The sequence below is a fragment of the Lissotriton vulgaris genome, chromosome 2_1 (genome assembly GCF_964263255.1).
Source record: "Lissotriton vulgaris chromosome 2_1, aLisVul1.2, whole genome shotgun sequence".
Classification (NCBI taxonomy): Eukaryota; Metazoa; Chordata; class Amphibia; order Caudata; family Salamandridae; genus Lissotriton; species Lissotriton vulgaris.
Window position 1 is genome coordinate 1,822,985,977 of NC_141687.1, and position 23,776 is coordinate 1,823,009,752.

General features: G+C 48.4%; 1 protein-coding gene across 2 annotated transcripts in view; it reads right to left on the reverse strand.

The window, feature by feature from the left end:
* The window catches only part of SPG11 (SPG11 vesicle trafficking associated, spatacsin), a 639,585-nt gene that overhangs the window by 63,808 nt on the left and 552,001 nt on the right, over window positions 1-23,776 (reverse strand). For both annotated transcript variants that reach the window (XM_086957913.1, XM_086957912.1), the window contains exon 38: window positions 12,317-12,405. In XM_086957913.1, coding sequence (XP_086814039.1) covers window positions 12,317-12,405 — 89 coding nt within the window. The remainder of the gene's footprint in view (window positions 1-12,316; window positions 12,406-23,776) is intronic.

Consider the following 23,776-nt stretch of genomic DNA (forward strand, 5'->3'; position numbering starts at 1 on the left):
CGTGTTGTCCGTCTAACTGATGGCAGGGGACACGGATTGCAACGCACCTTCCGGCGCGTGAGGTGGGGGAGGGGTCCCTATTCGGGCGCCAAAATGATGTAAATAATTAATTTACTCTCTTAATTTCTATGCAGGTAAGTACTTAATCAATAATAACTCAATCGGAAAGAAGGAAAACAGAGTCCGTGGTGTAAGAGTTTCTAAGGGTTTTATTCCTCATAAAGGAATCAGGATATCATGTTCTGACCACCACACAGGATGTCAGAAGGGATAGATGAGCGCGCCGTCGTTTATTGACAATACATAGCTTATATACTTGATTTACATCATAATGTTCAATGTAAGAGGCGTAACAGCTGAGAGAAGACAAGATAACAGTATACACGTGGTGCTAGTACATCATCAAGAGGCGTAAACTAGGCGTGTGTGCTAGAAACGTCACTGATAGGTGACGCAAGTGGGTGGCACCAAGGGGTGGTGCTAACAGAATGTTGCAATGTCAGCAGAAATCGGAAGCTTGGATGCGCGCGCAGCTGCATGACGTGTGATAGACGGGGTGCAGGGGACTTGACATTTACACTGACGGAAGAGACAGAAGTCTGGCATGTCAGATCAACTTGTGCTTCTATCATATCCGATATCTGATGTTTAGGAACTAAGCTATCTGGGCAGAAAGGTCTCTAGAGCAGAAGCTATTCTATACTTGCTAGGAGTGCGTGTATAAGCGCCTGAGTGTCTGTAAGAGAAGCGTGGGGGCATGGGGCCTTCCATGGAAGCATGGCAACAGAGGCTATGAATTACTTGCATAAAGACAGGTCGGCCCTTTAGCCCTGTAGCTGAGGAAGGATGTTTACTGAAGCTAGCAGGCTGGAATGTATCTTCGGGGAGGAAAACAGATAACTCGAAGGTTATAGTCAATCTTGGCAGGCAGCAGGCTGAGCTGAGCACGGAGGGCCGCGCTAGAAGTAAGTCAGAGTTCACGGGTACGGGGGCTGCTTGGGCAGAGGCCCTCGCAGTCAGAAGCCAGAAAAGAGGCTCGGTGGCAGAGATTCAGGGCCTACTTTCAGCCAGGCTGAAAAACGTAGGAGTACACTTCAAAAAGACGTTGGCATAGCATACTTAGGAACGGACCATCAAACCCATTCATGGTGGGTCTGAAAGAGGACAAGTTAACGTTGGACGCAAATGTATTTGCGTCTTCATAGCTGATACAGGAGGGAAGTTACATGCACTTTTAACTCGTACATGGAGTCGGTGGGGTACTCGCTAGGGAACACAACATGACCATAGAATTTATATTACCTCAACCAGACAGGGCTGCCCATTGTCCCCCCTCTTATTTGCCCTCGCAATTGAGCCCCTGGCCATATCGGCCCGTAAGGAGTTGCAGGAATGGGGTATCGTGGTGGGGGACACTACAAATATCATCTCCCTTTACGCCGATGATGCGCTTTTCTACCTGACCTCTCCGCTGGAGGCCCTCCCCGCTCTGTTGCACCTCTTGGACCGCTTTGGTGCGGCCTCGGGACTGCGCATAAATGTTAACAAGTCCCTGGTGTTCCCGCTGACGCCTGATGATCTTGTCCCGCCGCCGGATTCTCATTGTGCGGGCCTCCGATGTGAACGTCTGGCGTTCCGGTACCTGGGTATTCAGGTGGCCGCCTCGGATGAGGCTCTTTTAACCCATAACATGGACAGGATCCTTGTGGCACTCCGCAAGTCCGTTGTATTCTGGAATACGCTCCCTCTCTCCCTTATGGGCCGTTTAGCAGTTGCCAAAATGGTGATGCTCCCTAGAGTCCTATATGTGCTGCAGAATACCCTATGCCCGTTGCCCCCCGGGTGTTCCGCACACTGAATTCGCTCCTTACATCTCTTCTCTGGGCGGGTGGTCGCAGCAGAGTTGCGTTGCGTACGGTGACGCAATGTTGGGATGCGGGAGGCCTTGAGGCCCCTAGATTTGATTTATATTACTATGCTGCACAACTTCTCCCGGCGGCCAGATGGTTTGCTGACACTGAGAACTGGGAGTTGGCAATGTTGGCGGGAGTGGCTTCGGACAGGGTGCTGCAGGAAGCACTAATGCAGGGTAGGGGCGCCGACGACGCTCTGCCCTATGTCGTCAGGCATACGGCCCGCATTTGGCAGCAATTCGTTGAACGAGTTTTGCGACGTGCGCCATTCCATAGGGAGCTCTCCCCTTGGATCCTGGCCCCAATTCTCAAGATGGAGGCGAATATGTCCTTCCGAGAGTGGCGCATGGGCGGTTGCGAGACGCTTGCGGATCTCTATCCGGATGACTCGTTTGTGTCATTTGAGAGAGCAGCGGACTCGTTTGGACTGCGTGAGGGCCAGTACCTGCATTATGGATGTCTCCGGGATGTAGCCAGGACGACATGGCCCCAATTCCCAGAGGCGCCCGAGCTCACTAATACTCTGGACATCATCTTATCCTGTGGCAGAGGTAGGAGACTGATTTCCCTTCTCTACTCGGCAATGCGCAGGGACTCGACTCCCCCATTGATGCCGGCTTGGAGGGCTTGGGAGACGGACCTGGGGACTGAACTGGATCCAGCTCAGAGGAAGCGGTTAGGAATGTTAACTCGAAAAGTCTCCTGTAATGCGCGTTTCAAATTGATACATTTTAATTTCCTCCATCGCACATATGTGACACCTGCCTCCCTCCACCGTATCTCCTCAGACAGGAGCCATAATTGCCCGAGGTGTAGGGCTGAACGGGCGGGATTCCTTCACCTGGCCTGGGAATGCCCCCTAGTACATGACTTTTGGGTGGAGGTGGTGGCACATATTACCCGGATTACACACCTTGCGATCCGACTGGAACCGCTTCACTGTCTGCTGGCGCTGGTGCCCAAACCCAGGAAGAAGGGTCTGTCCTACAAATTACTGCAACTCCTGTTGGTTCTGGCGCGCAGGCGGGTGGCCATTACTTGGATGGGACAGAGGGCGCCTGAAATCTCTAGTTGGTTGCGGGACGCTAGGGAATGGGCCCTAGCGGAGGAGACACATATGCAGAGCACACGCAGGGATGGGAAACTCCAGGAGGACTTACTCGCTTGGAGGGCCATGTGTATCGAGGGGATGGAGGAGGATGACTCAGACGCTACTAGCGCGGAGCTGTTTTCCTCCGCTTCCTCGGAGTCTGATGATGGTGGGGAGGGATCCGGGGTGCAGTGTCCTGAGGTGGTGTAGCAGTCCCCTGGGCCATGCCGATGTTCCTTGTTGCGTACGCTTGTTGATCATTGGGATTACCATTGACCACGTTCTACTATGAGGACCGCTCTGTAGTAGGCCCTCGCCTACCTCTCCTTATGTGATTGCATCAATGCCACAAATGCCGTTCATGGGGTTCTTGTTTCTGTTATGTTTTTGTTTGGATTGGTATAGCACCATGTAAGAAAATTGGCGAAGGTATTGATATTGACCAGGGGATTCTGGGAGCACAAGAGCAATTCCCTTCATTGTTTTGCAGGTTTAACGAGGTGCCGCCCTGCCCCCGGGATGTGGGCCGCACCTGGCTGTGTTCCTCCTTTTTGGATCTGACCTTCTTGGTCCGAAAGTGTTAACTGCTTTTTCACTTGTATAATTTGTGCCTCTTTATTTGCTTCGCCGCCAAAAATAAAGTTTAAAAAAAAAAAAAGTTGGGGCCCCTCCAATAATTTTTTGCAAGGAATGGTGGAGTGGAGGGCAAGTCTGAGAGCAGGAGGTAGGGCTTAAGAGATCATTCCAGGGGTACTTTTTCTATCACTCATAATCCATATTAAATGTGAGACTTATAACTAAGCAAATTCATCAAACAAAAACAGGAACTGGCCAATAAACACTCTTCTTCATATTAGGGTGGAGTGAGCCCCTCACACTCTGAGTTTCCAATGCACCTGCACCTGCAGCACTAATAATAGCAGAGGATATGAGTAGCAGGATTTCTCCTGTGCCTCTTTCACCTTTTTCCCATCATGGGTAGCCATCACTTCAAACTTGAAAAAGGTTTCTCTTTCCCATTCAGAACACAAATAGATCCCCCTATGTTTAGCAAGGGTATCCAGCAGGCACCCTTTGTAAAGTAGGACAGTCACATTTCTGACGCAGTGGGCCCCCGAGCCCCAGTGCCACTGCACCTGCTTCACGAATGACAGCTACTACCTCGTGAAGTTGGCTGCCTCTCCCTTTGTTAAAAATATGGGCCCCATCTCACCCTCCTGCTCCCCACCATCTCTTAGAGTCCAAGTCAAGGGAAGGGGGCTGAGGCAGGGGGCGGTTTTTGGTTTTAGGGGTCAGGGCCAGGTACAGGCATACCACGCAGTTTTCAGACTCAAAGTCTGTCCCTTTTGTTGGCCCCAAGTCCTAAAGCCACCACCTGTGTCGCAGTCCCCTGCCCGGCCCTGTGTTCCGTAACCCATTCCCTAACACCCTTCCCGGTCCTGAACCATAAGCCTGTCCATTTTCTTGTCCTTAAGCCCTTTAGCCGCCACCTCTGGCGCAGACCATCTTCAGCCCTGTGTTCCGTATCCCTTCCACTGGACTCACAGTCCTAAAACAGCACTCCGCCTAAGCCCCTTGCCCGGCGCTGAACTCTAAGTCTATCCCCTTTCTTGGCCCTGATCCCTAAAGCCGCCAACCCTGCTGTAGTCCCCAGCCCGGCTCTGTGTTCCGTAACCCTTCCACTGCCCACTTCTCCAGCCCTAAAACCACCCTCCGCCTCAGCCCCTTGCCTTGAGTCCCTAACGCATAACCATTACGGCCCTGAACCCTAAGTCTGTCCCTTTGCTTGGCCCTGATCTCTAAAGCCACCACTCCTGGCGCTGTCCCCCGCCCGGCCATGATTGCCATCCATTACAACGAATATGCCTATACCACGGCATATTTGAGCTAAAAGCTCCGTGGTAACAGACATGCGTGGTAAAGGAATGTTTGTGGTAAAATATACGTGGTAATGTTCATGCATGGTTAAGACCGCGGAATAATGGCTGTTCCCCCTGATGCTTGTGCCCTATTTCCTGCATAACAAGGGTGACCAAAGCCAAAAGCCCTAATGCTAGCAGGGAAAAAAAACGAGCCTCTGTTTCCCTTTTTGGTAGTAAAATAGCCGTAAATGGGATGGAATGGTCTTGCACACTCCTGGCTCCAGTGCCACTTCACCCGCTTCACTAATGATAATAAGTTACCTTCTACGTAGAAGGTGATGGTGATCGACACACGGGACGCCAGCATTTTTAATTAACTCCGGCGCTGTTTAGGTGGTATCCGAGAGTACTGAATAGTGGAACCATGAGAGTACGGCAGCATTTTACTGCACTTTTGTCCGATTCAGGACGGGGGTCGTTTCGTTTTATTAACTCCTCATTCGTACCATGTGTCCCTGGAGAGCTTTAAACATTTAATAAACGCTTATCGTGTATCCTGTATCTGTATCAGCGGTTTATCAGAGCACCGCTTGAGACGGTCCTACCTTACCTTATCTTTAAGTACTTATGAAGATTATCGGGTCTGAGAAGTTCAAGTTCAAAGTAAGCTTTATTCAACTCATCGGATGAGAGAAGGTGTTCTATTAACATAGGAACCATTTACCATAAGCCGATTTGGTTTTAAAGTTTCGAGAATTTTTGGGGAAGAAAATATGTATAAACCTGATGAAGGTGGTCTGACCATATGATCCACCGAAACGCGTCGCATGATAAAAGGAGGATTGTGTATTATACTGTTTAGAAAATAATTCTGACGTCTACGCTGAATTTAATTTTCTGTCTACACCTCCTTTTTTACTAATAGGAATCTAATGTTTCCTTTTTTTAATGCTCTTCCCCGTCATTTTAATTATTGTTGAAATATTATGTTTTAATATTGCACTGTGTAATAAATTGTTCAGGATTTTTCATAATTTCGTTTGTGTTTTGCCTCATGAGTACAGTATTGTGTTAATTTACTTGTTCCTGTATTTATTGATTGTTGAACGTTGAACGTTAAACGTTGTGTCACTACAAAAAGGTGTCCCAAAGGGATTTCTTGCTTGACCTAACAGTCTACTTGGCACCCCATCCCTTTGGTTGTGGGGTCCCTCTCTCTTTTACTAGAACATCTCTCTTTCACCCCCTTGACTCACCTAAAAAGACAACTGTATGTAAACAGGTCGAAATGGGTGGGAACTATTGGAACCGATGAGCCCATGCTTTTTTAATTTTACAAAAACAGTTCTCATATTTTTTGTTAAAAAACAACCGTACTTGGATTGTTAATGCAAACCTTTAGGTGCCACTGGCTGAAAATGAAGATGGTGTTGTGTTAACTGATGAAGTTACCCGAGGCTTCATGTTTACAAAGATGTATTCTTTTTGAGAGGTAATGTGAGGGCATTTTAAGATGAGCTCTGCAATGCATGATGTTAATGGACACACAAAAAATGTTGCACTAGGTTCAGTCTAATTACTTTGAAATGAATTGTTTCATCTTAATCACTAAGGGCCACAGGTATCAACATTGGAAACTGTGATTATCTAATTATGATTTTTTGAGAATTGCAATTAGGTAATCCCAATTTCCAATGTATGAAATTCCAGGAGTTTCTAATACCGATTCGTAGTGGGTCGCAAACCGACCTACTTCATTAATATTAATGAGGTAGTTCGCAATTTGCGACCTCGTTGGAATTGCAAAAATCACAGGGATGGTGGCCTGCTGAGGTTAGCAGACCACCATGTCTTTGTAAAGCAGCCCGTTTTCCTTATGGGACCACTGCCCGCTCTTAAAAAATTATTTTACAAACATTCACAAAGAGGAAGGGGTTTCTCTGGGACCCCTTCCCATTTGCAAATGGGTTACTAGCTACTTGAAGTAGGTGGTATTATGTGAATGTTTTACGACCAAATTGCGGTCACAAAACATTCATACATACAGATGCGATTCGCTATTAGGAAGGGACGCCCTAAACACGCCCCTTCCCAATACCGAATCGCAAAACCCAATTTGCGATTCTGTAACAGGTTACCGAATAACAATTTGGGTTTGATGCATGTGAAAAGCCTTTTTTTGCGTTCGTAAACAGGCCGATTCTGTGAATTGGCCCGTTTGCGAACTCAAAAATGCTTCATGCATGTGGCCCTAAATCATTTTGCTTGGTCTTCTTATTGTATGTGGTACACTGCTTTCTGTCACAGGTTGGGACCTTGTCACACTATGAATATACAAGTTACCATTCCTCACTGCACAAACCAGGATTCAATTCTGACTCTCTTATCACATACATATACATATGCAATGACTACATTGACCAATGGAAGATTCGTAACACAAGAGTGGATTTCCCACTCATTAGTTTAACTTGCATTTATTGTGTGCGTTATTTCATATGCAGTTTCCTGAAGGTGAAAGAAACAAAATAGTTACAGAATGCTTGGACCTTTTTAGCCTTGTCTTAGACCCTACCACCACACTCACTGACCAGTTCCAATTTTCTTTGTGCACTTCAACTGCTATAAATCAAGACAGCCTGGAAAGGAGACAATTAGGTAATCTCAATTTCCCAATGTATGAAACTCCAGGAGTTTCTAATACCGATTCGTAGTGGGTCGCAAACCGACCAAGTTGCAGTGGTCTTCTGATAAGGGCCCTGGCACTTATTTTGTTAGCAAGTTAAGTACTGACTCTGTGTACATTTGAGGTTTTGCAGGGGCCATAGCTCTTCGCAATTATAGGCTATGGTCACAAGTCCTGATGGCCTAGGAGATGATGCTCTTTGACACAAGGCCTTCTCAGAATTACAGTTGATATCATCGACTTGGGTCCACCGACATTGAGAACCTTCTGAATGGGGTGGATACCGCAAGTTAGCCTATGGAGGATTTCCAAGAGGTATCATGGGAGCAAGGTAATTGGGTGTGGCAAATCTCATTTAAACTCCCCGTTCACCTACCGACATGTTACTTTTCCTGCACTGACATTTTTTTACGTGGACAGAGTTCTGAATGAGAAAAGAATGTCATAATCAGAAGAGGCGCAACACCATAAGAAAGGGAACAGCTTATATGTAGGGAACACCCTTGTTTTTAATAGTTTCCAAAATACAGGTAAATCAGAGTTTAGATGCAGTTTGAGGGGGGAGAGCTTTCCAGTGGGTGGCCGCCAGATAAGTAAGCAAGAGTCCACCCACATGAGCCTAGTAATGCACCTCTGTAAGATGATGGCCTGGTTGGCTGACCTGAGAGCTCTAGTGCACTCATAGAAACAAACTTGGTTCCTCAGAGCCGCAGGACCAATAGAATAAACTGCTCAAAGCATGTGACAGAGCAATTTAAAAATGGCTCTCTTGCGCATGGGCAGTCAATGAACATAGTCCACTGGCTGAAACAGAGGTCCTGGCAGGAAGGTTACAAATCCTATGCGCAGACATGCTTGAGATGTTTTGCAGGCATATAAAAAGACAGTTTGCCATACCTAGATATACAGCATTACCGTAATCAAGCTGACTGGTGATAAGAGGCTGTATTATACTTTTAAGCCAGTGAATTGGGATGCAAAGTAGTCGCATAATGCCAAAACAAATCTCACATGCAGAAAGGGAATGATCAGAAAGCTCAGGTCCTTAGCTGCTTTTTTGAGCTTCGGGCAGGCCCAAAGAAAATAGCCAACAAGAGTTTTTCCAACTACTGTTAGCCTTCCCAATTAAAAACATCTCAGTATCCCCCTTGCTCACTTTGCCGCTGGATTCAAGCAAGCCGGGCTGAAGATGGCTGGAATGCCAGAAACCGGTCCTCGGAAGCTTGTTTCCGGTCCAGGGAACACATGGCTTGGCAGTTAGAGCTGGACTGTTCCCATGAGGCACAGGGTCAGACTGATTTGCATTTAGCCATGTCTGAACTGGGGTGGCAGAGTGGGCTAAAGAACAGTGATGGTTTAAACCCAGATCTTTTGACTGGGTGTGAGTGTTTGATTGATTCAGATGCTCCGTCCATCACCACCCCCTTTTGTACCGCTTTTGGCTGCCATAAGTGTGGCAGGGTATGCTTAGACGTGAGTCCCTTGCTCACTTTGCCACTGGATTCAAGCAGGCGGGGCTGAAGACGGCTGGAATGCCAGAAACCTGTCCTCGGAAGCTTGTTTCCGGTCCAGGGAAGACATGGCTTGGCAGTTCGGGCTGGACTGTTCCCATGAGGCACAGGGTCAGACTGATTTGCATATAGCCATGTCTGTACTGGGGTGGCAGAGTGGGCTAAAGAACGGTGATGGATTAAACCCAGATCTTTTGACTGGGTGTGAGTGTTTAATTGATTCAGATGCTCCGTCCATCACCACCCCCTTGAGATTTAGGCAGTCATACGGCATCCAGTCAGCTACTGCCGTGAGACATCACTTGAGATTACCTCTTGATGCTTCACAGTTTTCAACAATAGAAAAGATAAGGACAGAAAGAGCTGAGGCACAGAGTTTGAAGGGGCGAGAGGGGACCATGTTTAGGTTTAGAATAGAAGAAAGAAAAGGGGAGCAGCACAAGGGGGTACTAAGTAAAGGAGTAAAGGAGAATGAAAACTAAGATGGAAGTGAATGTCAGAACACAAGCAAGGACCTCTTCAGTCCAAAAGTATGTCCCAAAATAGCCAACACTAGAGAAGGAAGTAAATGTGAGAACACGAGCAAGAATCTCTTGAATTCCAAAGTATTCTTTTAAAATGGCCAGCACTAGAGGATCTGAGAAGTAGATATACTCTCTCATCAACTCACCCTCGCCTCCTCCAACTACATCCTCCTAGGGGACCTCAACTTCCACCTGGGGAACAACAATGACAACAACACCACCACCCTGCTGGACAATCTCGCCAACCTCGGACTTAAGCAACTGGTGAACACCCCCACCCACTACGCCGGACACACGCTCGACCCAATCTTCTCCTCCAGCAAGTACATCTCCTTCAGCCACTCCACCGGACTCCACTGGACAGACCACAGCTGCGTCCACTTCAGCTTCAGAAGGACCAAGACTCACCACCACCGGCAACAGGCCCCCAAGCAGGAGCTGGAACAAGATCACCAACGACCAGCTCATCACATCACTGAGCCAGAACCCTCCCGCCAGATCAACGTACCCCAACCAAGCAGCCAACAACCTCACACATTCGATCACCAACTGCGCTGACGACCTCGCACCCCTGAAAAACCATTCCAGCAGGCCCAGAAGCAAGATAGCCCCCCTGGTTCAACGACGACCTCAAGAACTCCAAGAAGAACTGCCGCACGCTTGAGAAAGCCTGGCGAAAAAACCCGACTACAGACAACATGACCGCCCTCAAGCACGCCACCCGCAAACACCACCAGCTAATTCACACAACCAAGAAGTCAGCATTCAAGGATCGACTAGACAACAACGCACACAACAGCAAGGAACTCTTCAACATCGTCAAAGAGCTCTCAAACCCCAGCGCCGGAAACAACGACATCACTCCCTCACAAGACCTCTGCCACTTACTCGCCTCGTATTTCCACAGCAAGATCGCAGACATACACAACAGCTTCGGCGAACAGACCACGCACCCAACCACGGAACCAACGCCCCCACCACCACCCTCAGCACCTGGACCCCAGTCAGCACCGAAGACACCATCTGCACGATGAACACCATTCACTCCGGATCACCAACCGACCCATGCCCCCACCACGTCTTCAACAAGGCCGACTCCGTCATCACACCCCTACTCCGGGACATCATCAACTGCTCCTTCAACACCGCCACCTTCCCGGAGAGCTGGAAGCATGCCGAACTCAGCGCCCTCCTGAAGAAACCATCAGCAGACCCCACCGACCTCAAGAACTACCGTCCCATCTCGCTCCTCCCGTTTCCTGCCAAAGTCATCGAGAAGACCGTCAACAAACAGCTTGCCGCCTTCCTCGAGACGAACGGATCCCTCGACCACTCAGTCCGGCTTCCGAGCCAACCACAGCACGGAGACTACCCTCATCGCAGCCATTGACGACATCCGAGCCCTGCTCGACAACGGGGAACGGCGGCCCTCATCCTCCTGGACCTCTCCGCAGCGTTCGATACTGTCTGCCACTGCACCCTAGTACAACGCCTCCGCAACATCGGAATCCAAGAGAAGGCACTGGAGTGGATCATCTCGTTCCTCCCCGGAAGAACCCAGAGAGTCCACCTCCCCCCGTTCAGATCCGAGGCCGCCAAAGTCATCTGCGGCGTACCACAAGGATCATCACTCAGCCCCACCTTCTTCAACGTCTACATGAGCCCCCTCGCAGCCATCGCACGCCAACACAACCTCAACATCATCTCCTACGCCGACGACACCCAGCTTATCCTCTCCCGCACAAATAACCCAGCCACCGCCAGAACCAACCTACACGAAGGGATGAAAAATGTAGCCGAGTGGATGAGGAACAGCCGCCTGAAACTGAACTCAGACAAGACGGAAGTCCTCATCCTTGGACCATCACCCTCTGTCTGGGACGATTCCTGGTGGACCCCTGCCCTGGGCAGCGCAACCAAACCAACGGACCACGCACGCAACCTGGGCTTCATCCTGGACTCCTCCCTCTCGATGACCAGACAGGTCAACGCCGTCTCATCATCGTGTTTCAACATCCTACGCATGCTCCGAAAGATCTTCCGATGGATCCCCACCGAAACCAGGAAGACGGTCACCCAGGCACTCGTCACCAGCCGACTGGACTACGGAAACACCCTCTACACCGAAACCACAGCCAAACTGCAGAAAAGACTCCAACGCATCCAGAACGCCTCTGCACGACTCATCCTGGACATCCCCCGACACAGCCATATCTCGGGACACCTGAGAGACCTGCACTGGCTCCCCGTCAGCAAGAGAATCACGTTCCGTCTTCTCACCCACGCACACAAGGCCCTCGAAGACTCGGGCCCCAGGTACCTCAACAAACGCCTGACCTTCTACACGCCCACCCGCCAGCTACGATCGACCAGCCGCACCCTCGCCGTCGTTCCACGCATTCGAAGAGCCACCATGGGAAGAAGATCCTTCTCCTACCTGGCAGCCAAGACTTGGAACTCCCTCCCCATCCACCTCTGTCTCACCCAGGACCATCTCTCCTTCAGGAAGCAACTCCAGACCTGGCTGTTCGAGCAGTAGCGGACCCCTCTCCCCAAGCTCCTTGAGACCCTCCGGGTGAGGAGCGCGCTACACAAAGTTCCTGATTGATTGATTGATTGAACCTCTGGAGAGAGTCACTCCTCACTGATTTTATTTCCTGATCTCTGTAAAATTAGTCTTCAAGATTCTTCCATAAGCAGTGATCAGTTTCCAGAGCAGCTGCAACCTACCTTGGCATAGCTCTCAGCAGCGTCTATTAGCAGCGTCAAGGCTTTCATCAAGGATCCTTTCAGCACTGCCATGTTGGCAAGGGATTCCTCTGAAAAGAATCAAGGAGGGTATCAATAAATATGCAGGGGGAAGATACTCTGGGATTCATGCACTATGAAAATTCTGTAAAGAAAGAAAAAGGAACTATTACTTACCTGTAACACGACTTATACAGTTAGATGTTTGTAATAGATTCACATACTACGCATACCCTGTTATAGTGGTTACCATTAGAACAGATTTAGAGGTTTGAACAACCCCATTGTCATCCATTGTCTTCCAAACACTTCTTCGATCAGAAAGTCCTCTATGTCAACATCATTGCCAATTTCAGACTATCTTGTCAAACCATTTTAGGCAATCTGCTAATTTTTCATTACTCCTTGTGGAGGACCAAAAGAGTATTCAGTCAGATGTTTTGCAAATAGCATATTATAGAGAAGGAGAGGTGCCTGAGATCCTGAGTGCCATTTGACCCACTGTGATAACTCAAGAGTTAAAAAGCAGTGTTTGGCAAAATTAGGTACAAAGCACAGCAAGGCAGCTTTTCACATCCGTTAACAGAATGTTAATTAGTGGTTGTATCTGTTTTCTATGAAGGAAGGTGCATTGGCTTAACTGGAAATTGAGCATCAGCTAACTGGCAACAAACTAGAATGTCAATAACTATCCATATTCATAAGCTTCATGGAAGAAAGAATATTCCTTCTAACTGAAGGACAAAAAAGAAAATCACAGTACGACTGCCACTTGAATTTAATGTCGTAAGTCATTTTAAGTTACATTCTCTCTTCTGGTAACTGGTGACATCACATATGACTGCAACACCATAAGCCTTTTATGAAGTATTATCAATGTAGGACTTACAAATAAAAACTTGTGAATCACTTACTTTGCTAGCCATTGCGTTAGCTACACTAAATATACATTATATAAATGTTGCTTTTTAAACACATTTTATAGATTTTTATATATGTTTTAAAATGTAATAATGACAAAAATAAACATATAACAAAAGCTCATCATTGCGTATGTTTGTTCAGCTGTTGTTTCACCTGTTCTCAATTTTTTTTCTCACAAGTTCTTCTTCCTAAAATGCTTTTTCATGCCATCTTGCGTCATTACAGAACCAGCGTAACATAACGATTGTAACTCAAGTAGAGCCATCTTGCCATCAGTGTACCATGCCACTGGGTTTGTTTACCCTTACTATGGGGAGGGAAGAGGCAAGTGGGTGGTGAAGCCGGGCTTTAGTGTTGTGGCAGGACCTTTTTCTTACGCTTCAGGTTTTGACTGCTTCTTACCTTCATGTCAGTGTATTTTGTTTACTGTTCAGGGTCTTCTTCTTCGGTGTGGTTACTTCTGAAGTTGTAAGTCATTTGATAAAATCCCATCCCATTCTATATCCCCCTTTTAGGACTCTATATGGCACTTAGACAATTTTTAACTTCTGTTTCCCAATTAGCCACCTTGAGTTCACCTTGCTATTAGCGCCAAATCTATACATTTACTAGTGCCCTTTTCAGACCTGGGTCTAGGAAAGTAACCTAGTAGGCATGACTTTGGATTGTTTTCACTCAGTTCTCTGGCCCCGTTTATGTTTAGAATAATCCTGTCGTAGAAGATACCTATTCTGGGGTAGTACCAAATCATCTCCTTATTTAGGGCATGAAATGTTTATTTTACTATTCGAAGGGTGTGTGATTCCATCCCTGTACATATGCTCACATGGATGGAACCACAAATTGTATCACATTAACCTCCAAAGATGCAGTGAACTTTAACACTGGGTGGAATTTCAACTTCAATCTTTCCAGGAAGCTATGTACTGCGGGGACTTTAAATAAGTACTGGACCATATTGCCTCTTTCTGTGAGTGGTTAATGTGGCTTAGGACCTCCATTAAAGGGGCAGATAAAACACAAGCATGCTAAGTTAATCAGAAGCCCCCCATGAAGAAAAATAACTCTTACTTTAGACTTCACACTAACACATTTTCATTAATTGAGCTATAGTTTCTAAATAAGGCCTTAATTATTATTGACTCTTGAAGTACATCCAAACAGCTGAAATCAGAGACTCCAGGAGTCATTATGCCAGGTTTTGTATCTCTGGTTCTGGGTGAAGAACATGGGCTTCCATCCTGGACAACACAAGGCCCCAAGTGCTTTAGCGTTTCCTAAGCCTAGAATGAACAGGGTCCTAGCTGAAGAATGGAAAAAGTTTAACCTAGTTCCCTAGTATCTATCAAAACCTCAGAAATACATAATGGAACCAATCTCGACTTCAACTGCAGATGACTTATATCAAGTACATCTTCTTGGGGTCAAGACAATCAATGCTTGTTTAGATCTTAGCAGAGAGTTTCTCAACCATTCTGTCACTTGTCCTCATTATCCGAGGGACTGGTGGCTAAAATGATGAACTTTTAAGATTAAATTCCTGAAACTACCAGAGAGAATAAAGACACTATTTTCTTTGACTTTGGGCTGATAGCTCATCTCAATAAAGAGCCAGAGAAGGTTGCAAGGCTTTCATTGTCAGATGTGTCAGCCTCTGAAACCACATGGATGCACAAGGCTACGAAGCCTAGAAGCCTATGAAGCCATCATGATGTGGTGAAAGATCTCAATCTTATATGGGCAATCAACTGTTTTAGTATGCCAGCTCTGTCTGGCGGTAAAAAGGCCAGTCATTCCAAGAGAAATATTTGGAACTGCCACTATTATCTAAAGTTTTGGCTAAGAATACAGCTAAGAATTTCTGATCTTTATGGACAGGCTAGGATGCAAAAAGCACATTGAATGACCTTTGGCCACCACCTCTAAACGTTGATGTCACTAGCCAGGCTTCTAGGTAAAGGTCATTCCATAATGGCCTACAATAGATATGGTGCTTCAAATTGCACCTTTGATAAGACACTTAGAGCTGGGTTGAGGCCATATTGAAGGCATATATATTAGTGCTGATGCACTCCTAGAGTAAACCTGCAGGAATGTGGCTGCTCCATTTAGGTGGCTGTATTAACATAAGCTTGTTCAAGTTCCGCAGATGCTATCAAACCTGTCTGATGCAAAGATTCCAGAATTTGTGCAATGGAGACCCTATAAAAGTTGACCTTGTCCAACTCTAACATAGGCCAGCCATCCTTGGTCACTAAGTGGACTGCTACTTTCTTATGATCTGCAAGCAATCTAGTACTGTTATGTAGTGCAAATTGATAGGCTACACTTATCTCCCAGAAGGGCAACCTGGTGCTGAGCAGGTGTGAGTATAGACACACCTAGGGCCTAGTGGGACTACTCGATAAGCCAGGCTTTCAGATTCTTGCAGAATGCAAGTAGTTAGGAGAAGCCTCTTATGTTTAGCGGCCGGTCATTCCATGCTTTAGGAGAGATGTAGGAGAAGACTCGACCGCCACATTTACTTCTCAGTATATGTGGAATTTGTGCAAGTAGGAGTACGGAAGAGGGGAGGTGTCTGGAAGGTTTGTGAAAGCAGAAGCTTTGTTGATGTTGAGGTGTGTGGGTAAGTGTTATGAAGTTCATTGAAAGTGTAGGTGAAGAGTTTGAATTGTGCTCATTTGTGAATAGGGAGCTAGAGGAGCTCCTTCAGGTGTGGTGTGATTAGAATGCGGAGTGGGAGGGAGGGGCGTAGTCTCGGCGAGCATCGTAATGGCCGCTCCTTGAGCGAGCTCAGCCGGACGAGACATAATCCGGCTATACATCACCCTTTAACCGCACCGGGAGAGACAATACTGATGATGTTTGCTTACCTGGCGTGGAGGGGAGCAGAACGATACCGCTCCGGTGGAGAAGCGAGCCCTGCCAGACCCAGCAACTACGTGCAGCGGCTGATGAGCTGAGCGTGGGGCGCGCTGCCACAAGTGCGGCTTTACATCTGTGGTCATCACCGGGAGCTGTAGCGTGGTGTGTTGGTCGATCCTGTCTCGTCTGTGGTACGACCGAGTTTGGCGGAGGTGAGCTGCCCGCGACGACAGGACTCCGGCTGTTGAGGAGGCTGCAGCTGCCATCTTGTGGAGCCCGTTCGAAACGCCAGGCCGATCCGGACTCGTCGCTGGGAGCCTTCCAGAGTGACGGTCTACGAGTGACCTGCACGGCGTGCGACATCAAAACTCAAGAGAGAGACTGGGGGGTAGCCGCGAAGGCGGGTGGGGGGTGGGGGGGTGGGGAGGAGAATCGCTCCGCTCTGCCAGGAATCCTGTGGCTGGCGCGGACCTCCCTCGTGGGTGGGCACTTGCGGCGGCTGCGAGCCAGAAGAGTGCCTTCCCCAGGGCGTTTGGTGGACATACTGCGCCCTGTGCACGGGCCTACGCTAATGCCCGTGGAGGTCACAGACTACCCACAAAGGCGAATAACATCTGAGTGAGTGGAGTGGCGGTGAACTGATCAACTGCCTGCGGTTGTGATCGGGTGTGGCAATGTGAATACTGTGCAAAACCTTCGGGGTTGTGTGGCCCCACATCGAACATTTGCACACTTAAAGGCCAAAGTGGCGGACAGAGGGGTATGCACTGGCTTCCTCCATAGCACTGCAGTTTATATCTATGCCCCAGCTGGACGCCTGTGTACACGTAATTGCAGCTGATCATTGGGCACCATATGATGACAATCCTGTCAGCTAGATCATAAGGCAACAATTGGGGGAGACTGCATGCGATTGCGGCATGTGAGGTGTGTCTGGAGGCTGGCTGATTGGAGGTGGCTAAATATCTGCAACATCAGTTCGGGAGGGTGTGTCAGTGCCAAGATGGGGAAAACAGACTCCAAGCAAACTAAGCTGTTCTTTGACAATAAAAGACACATGCGCCAAACAGATTCTGGAGCTGAAGGTGACGGTGATAACCCTCCCTCAAGCCAATCAGAGGACTGTGAGGAGGACGTACGCGCCCTACTGTTAGAAATGAGGTCTAGCCTTAAAACAATGGACTCTAAACTCAACGTACTTACCTCTCAGCTTGATAAAGTCAAGAAGCAAGTTGATACACACAAAACTCGGCTGGACCAATTGGAGAATCATTCCTCAGATGCACACAATTTCCAGGTAGAGGCCAAAAAACAACTGTTGCAGGTATTGATCCTTATTAGAGCCAAAAATGACAGTTTAGAAGCAAGGTCCAGACGTAACAATGTTCGCCTACTTGGTATCCTGAAACGACGGCCATTACCAAAATGGAAACGTTTGTGGAGGAGTTATTGCGTGACCTGTTTGGTGCTGACCTTTCACCGGTTTTCATTGTGGAACGTGCCCCTCGCACATTGGGCACTCGTCTGCCAGTGGGTGCCACTCCACGTCTGATCGTAGCCCATCCCTTGAACTACCAGGACCATGATGTGGTGCTCCGCCTGGCTAGAGAACGGCGTACCATTCAGTACAAGGGCAACACAATCTAATTTTTTCCAGACTTTACTCCAACTGTCCAGGCGGCGAGACGTGAATCTGTCTCAGTCAAACGTTTGTTGCAACAGGCGGAGATCCCTTATGCCCTACTGTATGCCGCCAAGCTGAAGGTCACGCACAAAGGCAATCCTCACTTTTTGACAGATGCTAAATCAGTGATGAAATTCGCAAAACATGTGGGGGGGAAGAGACGCGCCACTGGGACCAAGGGTCAGAAGAGCCCAGAGAGGACCCTAAGTGATAATGATTAACTGTTATTTGTTGCTAGTGTTAGACGTACTGCTGCCTTGTACTCTACTATTTTACTTGTATAGGCGCTGTGATGTGGTTTATTTAGTAGCTGACAGGCTTAACTCTGCATCCCGATACCTGGTGGGGTTAAAGTTTAATGTAGCTGATTGTTCACCTTGGGTGGCGGTATATATTTCTCTGCTACCCTGCCTCATGGCTGGGCTGTATTCCAGTAACTCCACGCCCCAGGGGAGAGTTTCCATGTACTACTTCCAGGTTTGGCATTGTGTTTATTTTAACTTTTTCGTTTCGGGAGGGAGGGTTTCATGCACAACCTAATTGGGGGTTGTGTAGGTGGGGGTAGGGCAGGGTTTGTTGCAGTTGTTAAGTTAGTTAGGAATGCACTCTACTGCTGTCTACAAAACGTTATTCTTTTTACTATTCGTATGGTACATGGCTCAACATGGTTGGACGGGCAGGACTGCCCCCATAGAACACAATTATTATTAGCACAGATGTGGCAGACAAGAGTTTGTTATGCTCATTCGACTATTGTGATGACATGACTACTGTTAGATTTATAATTTGGAATGTCCGTGGTTTGAATGACTACAGAAAGACCAGACTTGTCCATGCATACCTAAACCGCCACCGTGTAGATATCTGTATGCTGCAAGAGACTCACGTAAATAGCACGTCGCATGTGAAATTACATCAATGTGCCTGTGAAGGATTGCTGCCTTGATTGACCTTGCCGCTTCGTCTGCTCATCTGGCCATTACGCTACTTCTCGCGGCCCCCGCTTCGCGAGAGCCGCTCGTTGGTTCTGGAACTTTGCTTGCCCTGACTGCCTGGGAACCGGAGGACTTTGTTTCCACTGCCTGCCCTACACACGGACAGAGGCGGGACTGCGAGGACCAGCCTGCCCAGCGGCACTGATCGGCCGCAGCGGGTCCTCTTCCCGCCCCCTCCTGCTTAAAAGATCCTGCAGCGTCTGTGTCTGGTGGGTGCCTGTGAAGGATTGCTGCCTTGATTGACCTTGCCGCTTCGTCTGCTCATCACGCTACTTCTCGCGCCCCCGCATCGCGGGAGCCGCTCGTTGGTTCTGGAACTTTGCTTGCCCTGACTGCCTGGGAACCGGAGGACTTTGTTTCCACTGCCTGCCCTACACACGGACAGAGGCGGGACTGCGAGGACCAGCCTGCCCAGCGGCGCTGATCGGCCGCAGCTGGTCCTCTTCCCGCCCCCTCCTGCTTAAAAGATCCTGCAGCGTCTGTGTCCGGTGGGTGCCTATGAAGGATTGCTGACTTGATTGACCTTGCCGTTTCGTCTGCTCATCTGGCCATTACGCTACTTCTCGCGGCCCCCGCTTCGTGGGAGCCGCTCGTTGGTTCTGGAACTTTGCTTGCCCTGACTGCCTGGGATCCGGAGGACTTTGTTTCCACTGCCTGCCCTACACACGGACAGAGGCGGGACTGCGAGGACCAGCCTGCCCAGCGGCGCTGATCGGCCACAGCTGGTCCTCTTCCCGCCCCCTCCTGCGACTTCTCCCTCAAAAGGAGTAACTGCAACGCGCACGCGGGACGCGTGTGGGACTGAGCACGGGGCTAAGCCCGGGCCAAGGGCGGGCCCGTTGTAGCCCGTTAGAGGCCAATGTACGGCCGGGCTGGGCCACCCCCCTTAACTCCTGACTTGCTGTTGTACCCATAAGTAGGTGTTTGGTTTACTTTAGTTTTGTACGTATTTATTATACCAGGAACCCTTACTTCGCTGAGTCCTGTGGGTTAGTTATTTATCCTAATAATCATGAGCACGAGAGGGTCCAGAAGCAAAACTGCTGCGGGGGGTCTGCCACAATCTGGTACATTAGACAATTTCCTTCTAAGGGCTAATTCCTTTATTGATCAGGAAATCACTTCCGTGGAAAGAAGAGTATCCCAAGACCTAGGGCTTGCAAAAAGATCCTCTATGGGTCAGTTTGCCACAGCCAAAACTCCCGAACAATCTAAGGTCCGGGCTATCCAAGAAACCCCTACAACATCCAATGCAGACATTCACGCCCATAGACAGAGCCTACCTGCTATGGTAGACCTATCAGTCTCCCATCCTCAACTAAGTGTGGACCTGAATAACACCCAAGATCTAGTTGATATTACTCCCCCTACTGATCTGAGTAACACCCAGCTGAAGGCCCGGAGGGAGGGAGCCATTCCAAAAAAACCTATTCTCAAAAAACCTAACCCCAAAAATAAAAGAGATAGGGGTAAACAATCTAGAAAGGCCCCCCCGGCCTCTGTCCAAAACCTGTCGATAGCCATTGATCCCCCTGGTATCTCTCCTACAAACGAAGCAACCTCCAGTGTGATCACAGGAGGTGCAGACATTTCTGATAGGATTAGCGTTAGGGACGATGAGGTAAACATCGCACTCCTACCCAGGATTGCTGAACTTTTTAAACTCTACCTCACCCCCATCGACACAAGATTAGCTCGCATTGAAAAACAGTTAGCTGACATGTGCGATGCCCAAAAAAAAGTAAATCCAAGGGGGTCTAATAAAGTAGGGGGAACTAACTCAAGCACATACCCAGTTAAAGCCACTGCCCCTGCTATTAAAAAATCATTAGCAACTGTGACCAATACAGAATCTAAGTCTGATTCCATTGCCATGAAGGCAATAGCACCCAAAACAAGAACCTGTGTTACCCCGTTGAAAGAGGGGCCCTCTCTCCCTAGGGACCACACGTTGCAGCCAAATAAGATCAGTAATGGCAGCGGCCCACATAGGAGACGACCGGTTAACTTGCCTCCTGAGGCAAGCCCCTATGTGGTGGTCATGACGGGGGTCCCTGAACTGATTGAAGCTGAGGAGGAACCTAATTGGTCTTTAAAAAATAAAGTTCAGTATTGGTTAAATACAAACAGGCCCCTACCTCTGAAACTTACTAGTAAGATCTTGACAGTGCGTAGGGTAGCATGGGTGGGATATGAAAGAAAAACGGTACAGGGTGATTGCATATTGGTTAATTTTGTGGACCCCCATACTGTTGATTATATATGCACCTGGAACACTCAGGATAGTTACGAGGGGATCGCAACACGACGCCTCTCCTTTTTCTATCCCCCCAGGAGCGGATCAACACGTAATTGGAATAATGACAGCAACTGGTATACAGTAGGGCGTCCCTCTAGGAATGAAAATTGGGGCACTTGGGGTGTACAAGGCTTTAGGGAACAAGCACACAGGGGCAATTGGGGTGGCCTACCGACCGCCAACAGGTTTAGTTGCCTAGAGATGGTGGACTGACAGACAAATTCTAGTAACTCCTCAGAGAGGGGGGGGGGGGTGGATCAAAAAGTCATCAGGGAGGCAACAGAAGGGCCCTGTGAGCCCAGTATTCCCACTACTCCCAGGCTGAGCAAGGAATTTTGCCCTTATACTAATGAGAGAAATTCTTCCTCCCGCGACGAGAATATTCTGCAGCCTTGGGTGGTTCAGATGTAAATGGGATGATTAGTTGTCCTAATGCAGACCATTGCGATAGGGGCTCCATTTCCCTCCTTTCAGGGAACTTGGCTGGTTTACTTAAACTGGACTCCCCTGACTGGGGGGGATTCATAGATTTACAGGATGTATGCCTCTTCCAAGAGACATGGGCAAGAGAGGACCATCGGCGTGCAGGATTTGATACATTCGCAATTGGGGCGAATTGGAAGGGGAAGGGCCGCCCGTCAGGTGGATTACTTATTTGGGTGGCTTCCCACTTGGGCTGTAAAGAAAGGGTTTTACCAACTAATTCACTAGACGTCCAATGTGTACTCTTGGAATGGTCTGATTTAATTAAATTGGCTCTGATAAATGTCTATTCAAGACCAGTGGGTATAACAAAAGTTTCTAGTACCATCGAGGAACTAGCGCTGTTTTTGAGTACACTCCCCAAGGGCATTCCGTACGTGGTTGGGGGAGATTTTAATTGCCAATTTGAGCCCCTTCCATCATTTTTAGAAGGTACATCCAATGAGGAAGAAGAACAATGGGGAATCCCGAAACTGGCTGGCCCATCTGTGAAGTCTTGGTCGCCATTAGCAATGCAAATTACTTGCCTAACCGTAGCAAATTCTCTAAGGGCTTGCAATGGTCGGGTGAGCGGCGATATTCCACCTAAACCAACTTTTAACAAACAGGGGCATAATTCTAGACTGGATTATATATTCGTGGAAATCTCCGAATGGGACAGAATTGTGGATTTTAACGTAATACCTTGAGCCGACAACGACCACAATGCGCTGATTTTAAAAATTCTAACCCCGGGCGTAACTACACAAAAACAGGGTGGTGGTGATTGTGCAGACCCGAGATTGACTTTATCTACAGACCGGCGTAGAGTTCGCTGGTCTAAAATTGCAGGAAATCCCCAGGACATCCAGAGGCAATATGCAAAGGTTGTTCCTGTTTTGCAAAAAGTTGACAACCTTATGTTCCACCCTTTCTCGCCTGAGGAGACTTATAGAGAACTTTGTGTACTCCATTTAGAGATGTGCACCACTTTAGCTGATGTTCTGAACCCGGAGCAGAAGCAACGTAAAGGCAAAGGAAGGGGGACCTGTGCCCCATGGTTTAATGCTGCCTGTAGAAAGGCTAAAACCGATCTACTAGCGGCGATGAAGCAGCAGCACAACATCTCCCTGGTAAGAACTAAGAAAAGTGAGTATAAATGCCTCATTGCCAACGTTAAGGCTGAATGGGACTATGGTCATTGGGCAGACATGACCGATGCGCTCAAAAACCAAGACGCCAGGAAATTTTGGCAGATCGTCAAAAACGGGTCGGCTGACCCCGCTCCGGCAGTGGAGGCCAACATCGCACCTAGTGTGTGGGAGGACCATTTCAGATCCCTATACACCGAGGCTGACATGGACCCCGATCAGGCTCAATTAGATTCGATGATGGGCACGACCACTACGCCACTTCTGGACACGGATAAAATTAGTCTGGCAGAAGTAGGCGCAGCTATTGCTAGACTTGCCACTGAAAAAGCACCTGGGTTGGACAAACTCCCTGGCGACCTATTTATAAGCGAACCCACGATCTGGGCCCCATATCTACAGGTTCTATTTAACGCAATCCTGGAGGGGATGCCGGTGCCTGTTACTTGGCTGGGGGCAGAGATTGTACCCATCTTCAAGAAGGGCTACTACAGGCCTATTAGTCTAATAGACATCCCCCAAAAGATCTTCGCTAGGCTGATCTTGGACCGTTTACTAGAATGGACCGAAGATCACTCAGTCCTGAGCCCATACCAGGCGGGTTTCAGGAACAAAGTGTCCACTGTAGACCAAGTCTTTCGACTTTCCATGATATTTTGGAAAACGGTACAGCTGGAGGGCGGCAGCCTCTACACTGTATTCGTTGACCTAGGAGCGGCCTTCGATCTAGTACCGCGCATGAAACTTTGGTCCGTGCTCTCTGGTCTGGGGGTCCCACAATACTTATTAACTATGATTATGAGACTACATACTGATAATTACGCCCAGGTAAGATGTGGCCGGGAAGGGACACTCTCCAACAAATTCCCCGTTGACAGGGGGGTTAGGCAGGGCTGTGTGCTTGCACCGACCCTGTTCTGCCTCTTTGTCAACGGGGTAATAGCGCACTTGAATGGTGTTGAGAATACTGATGCTCCCAAACTTGGAGGCAGCAGGGTGCCCGCAATTATGTTTGCGGATGACACCCTGCTGCTCTCCAAGTCTCCAATGGGAATTCAGCGA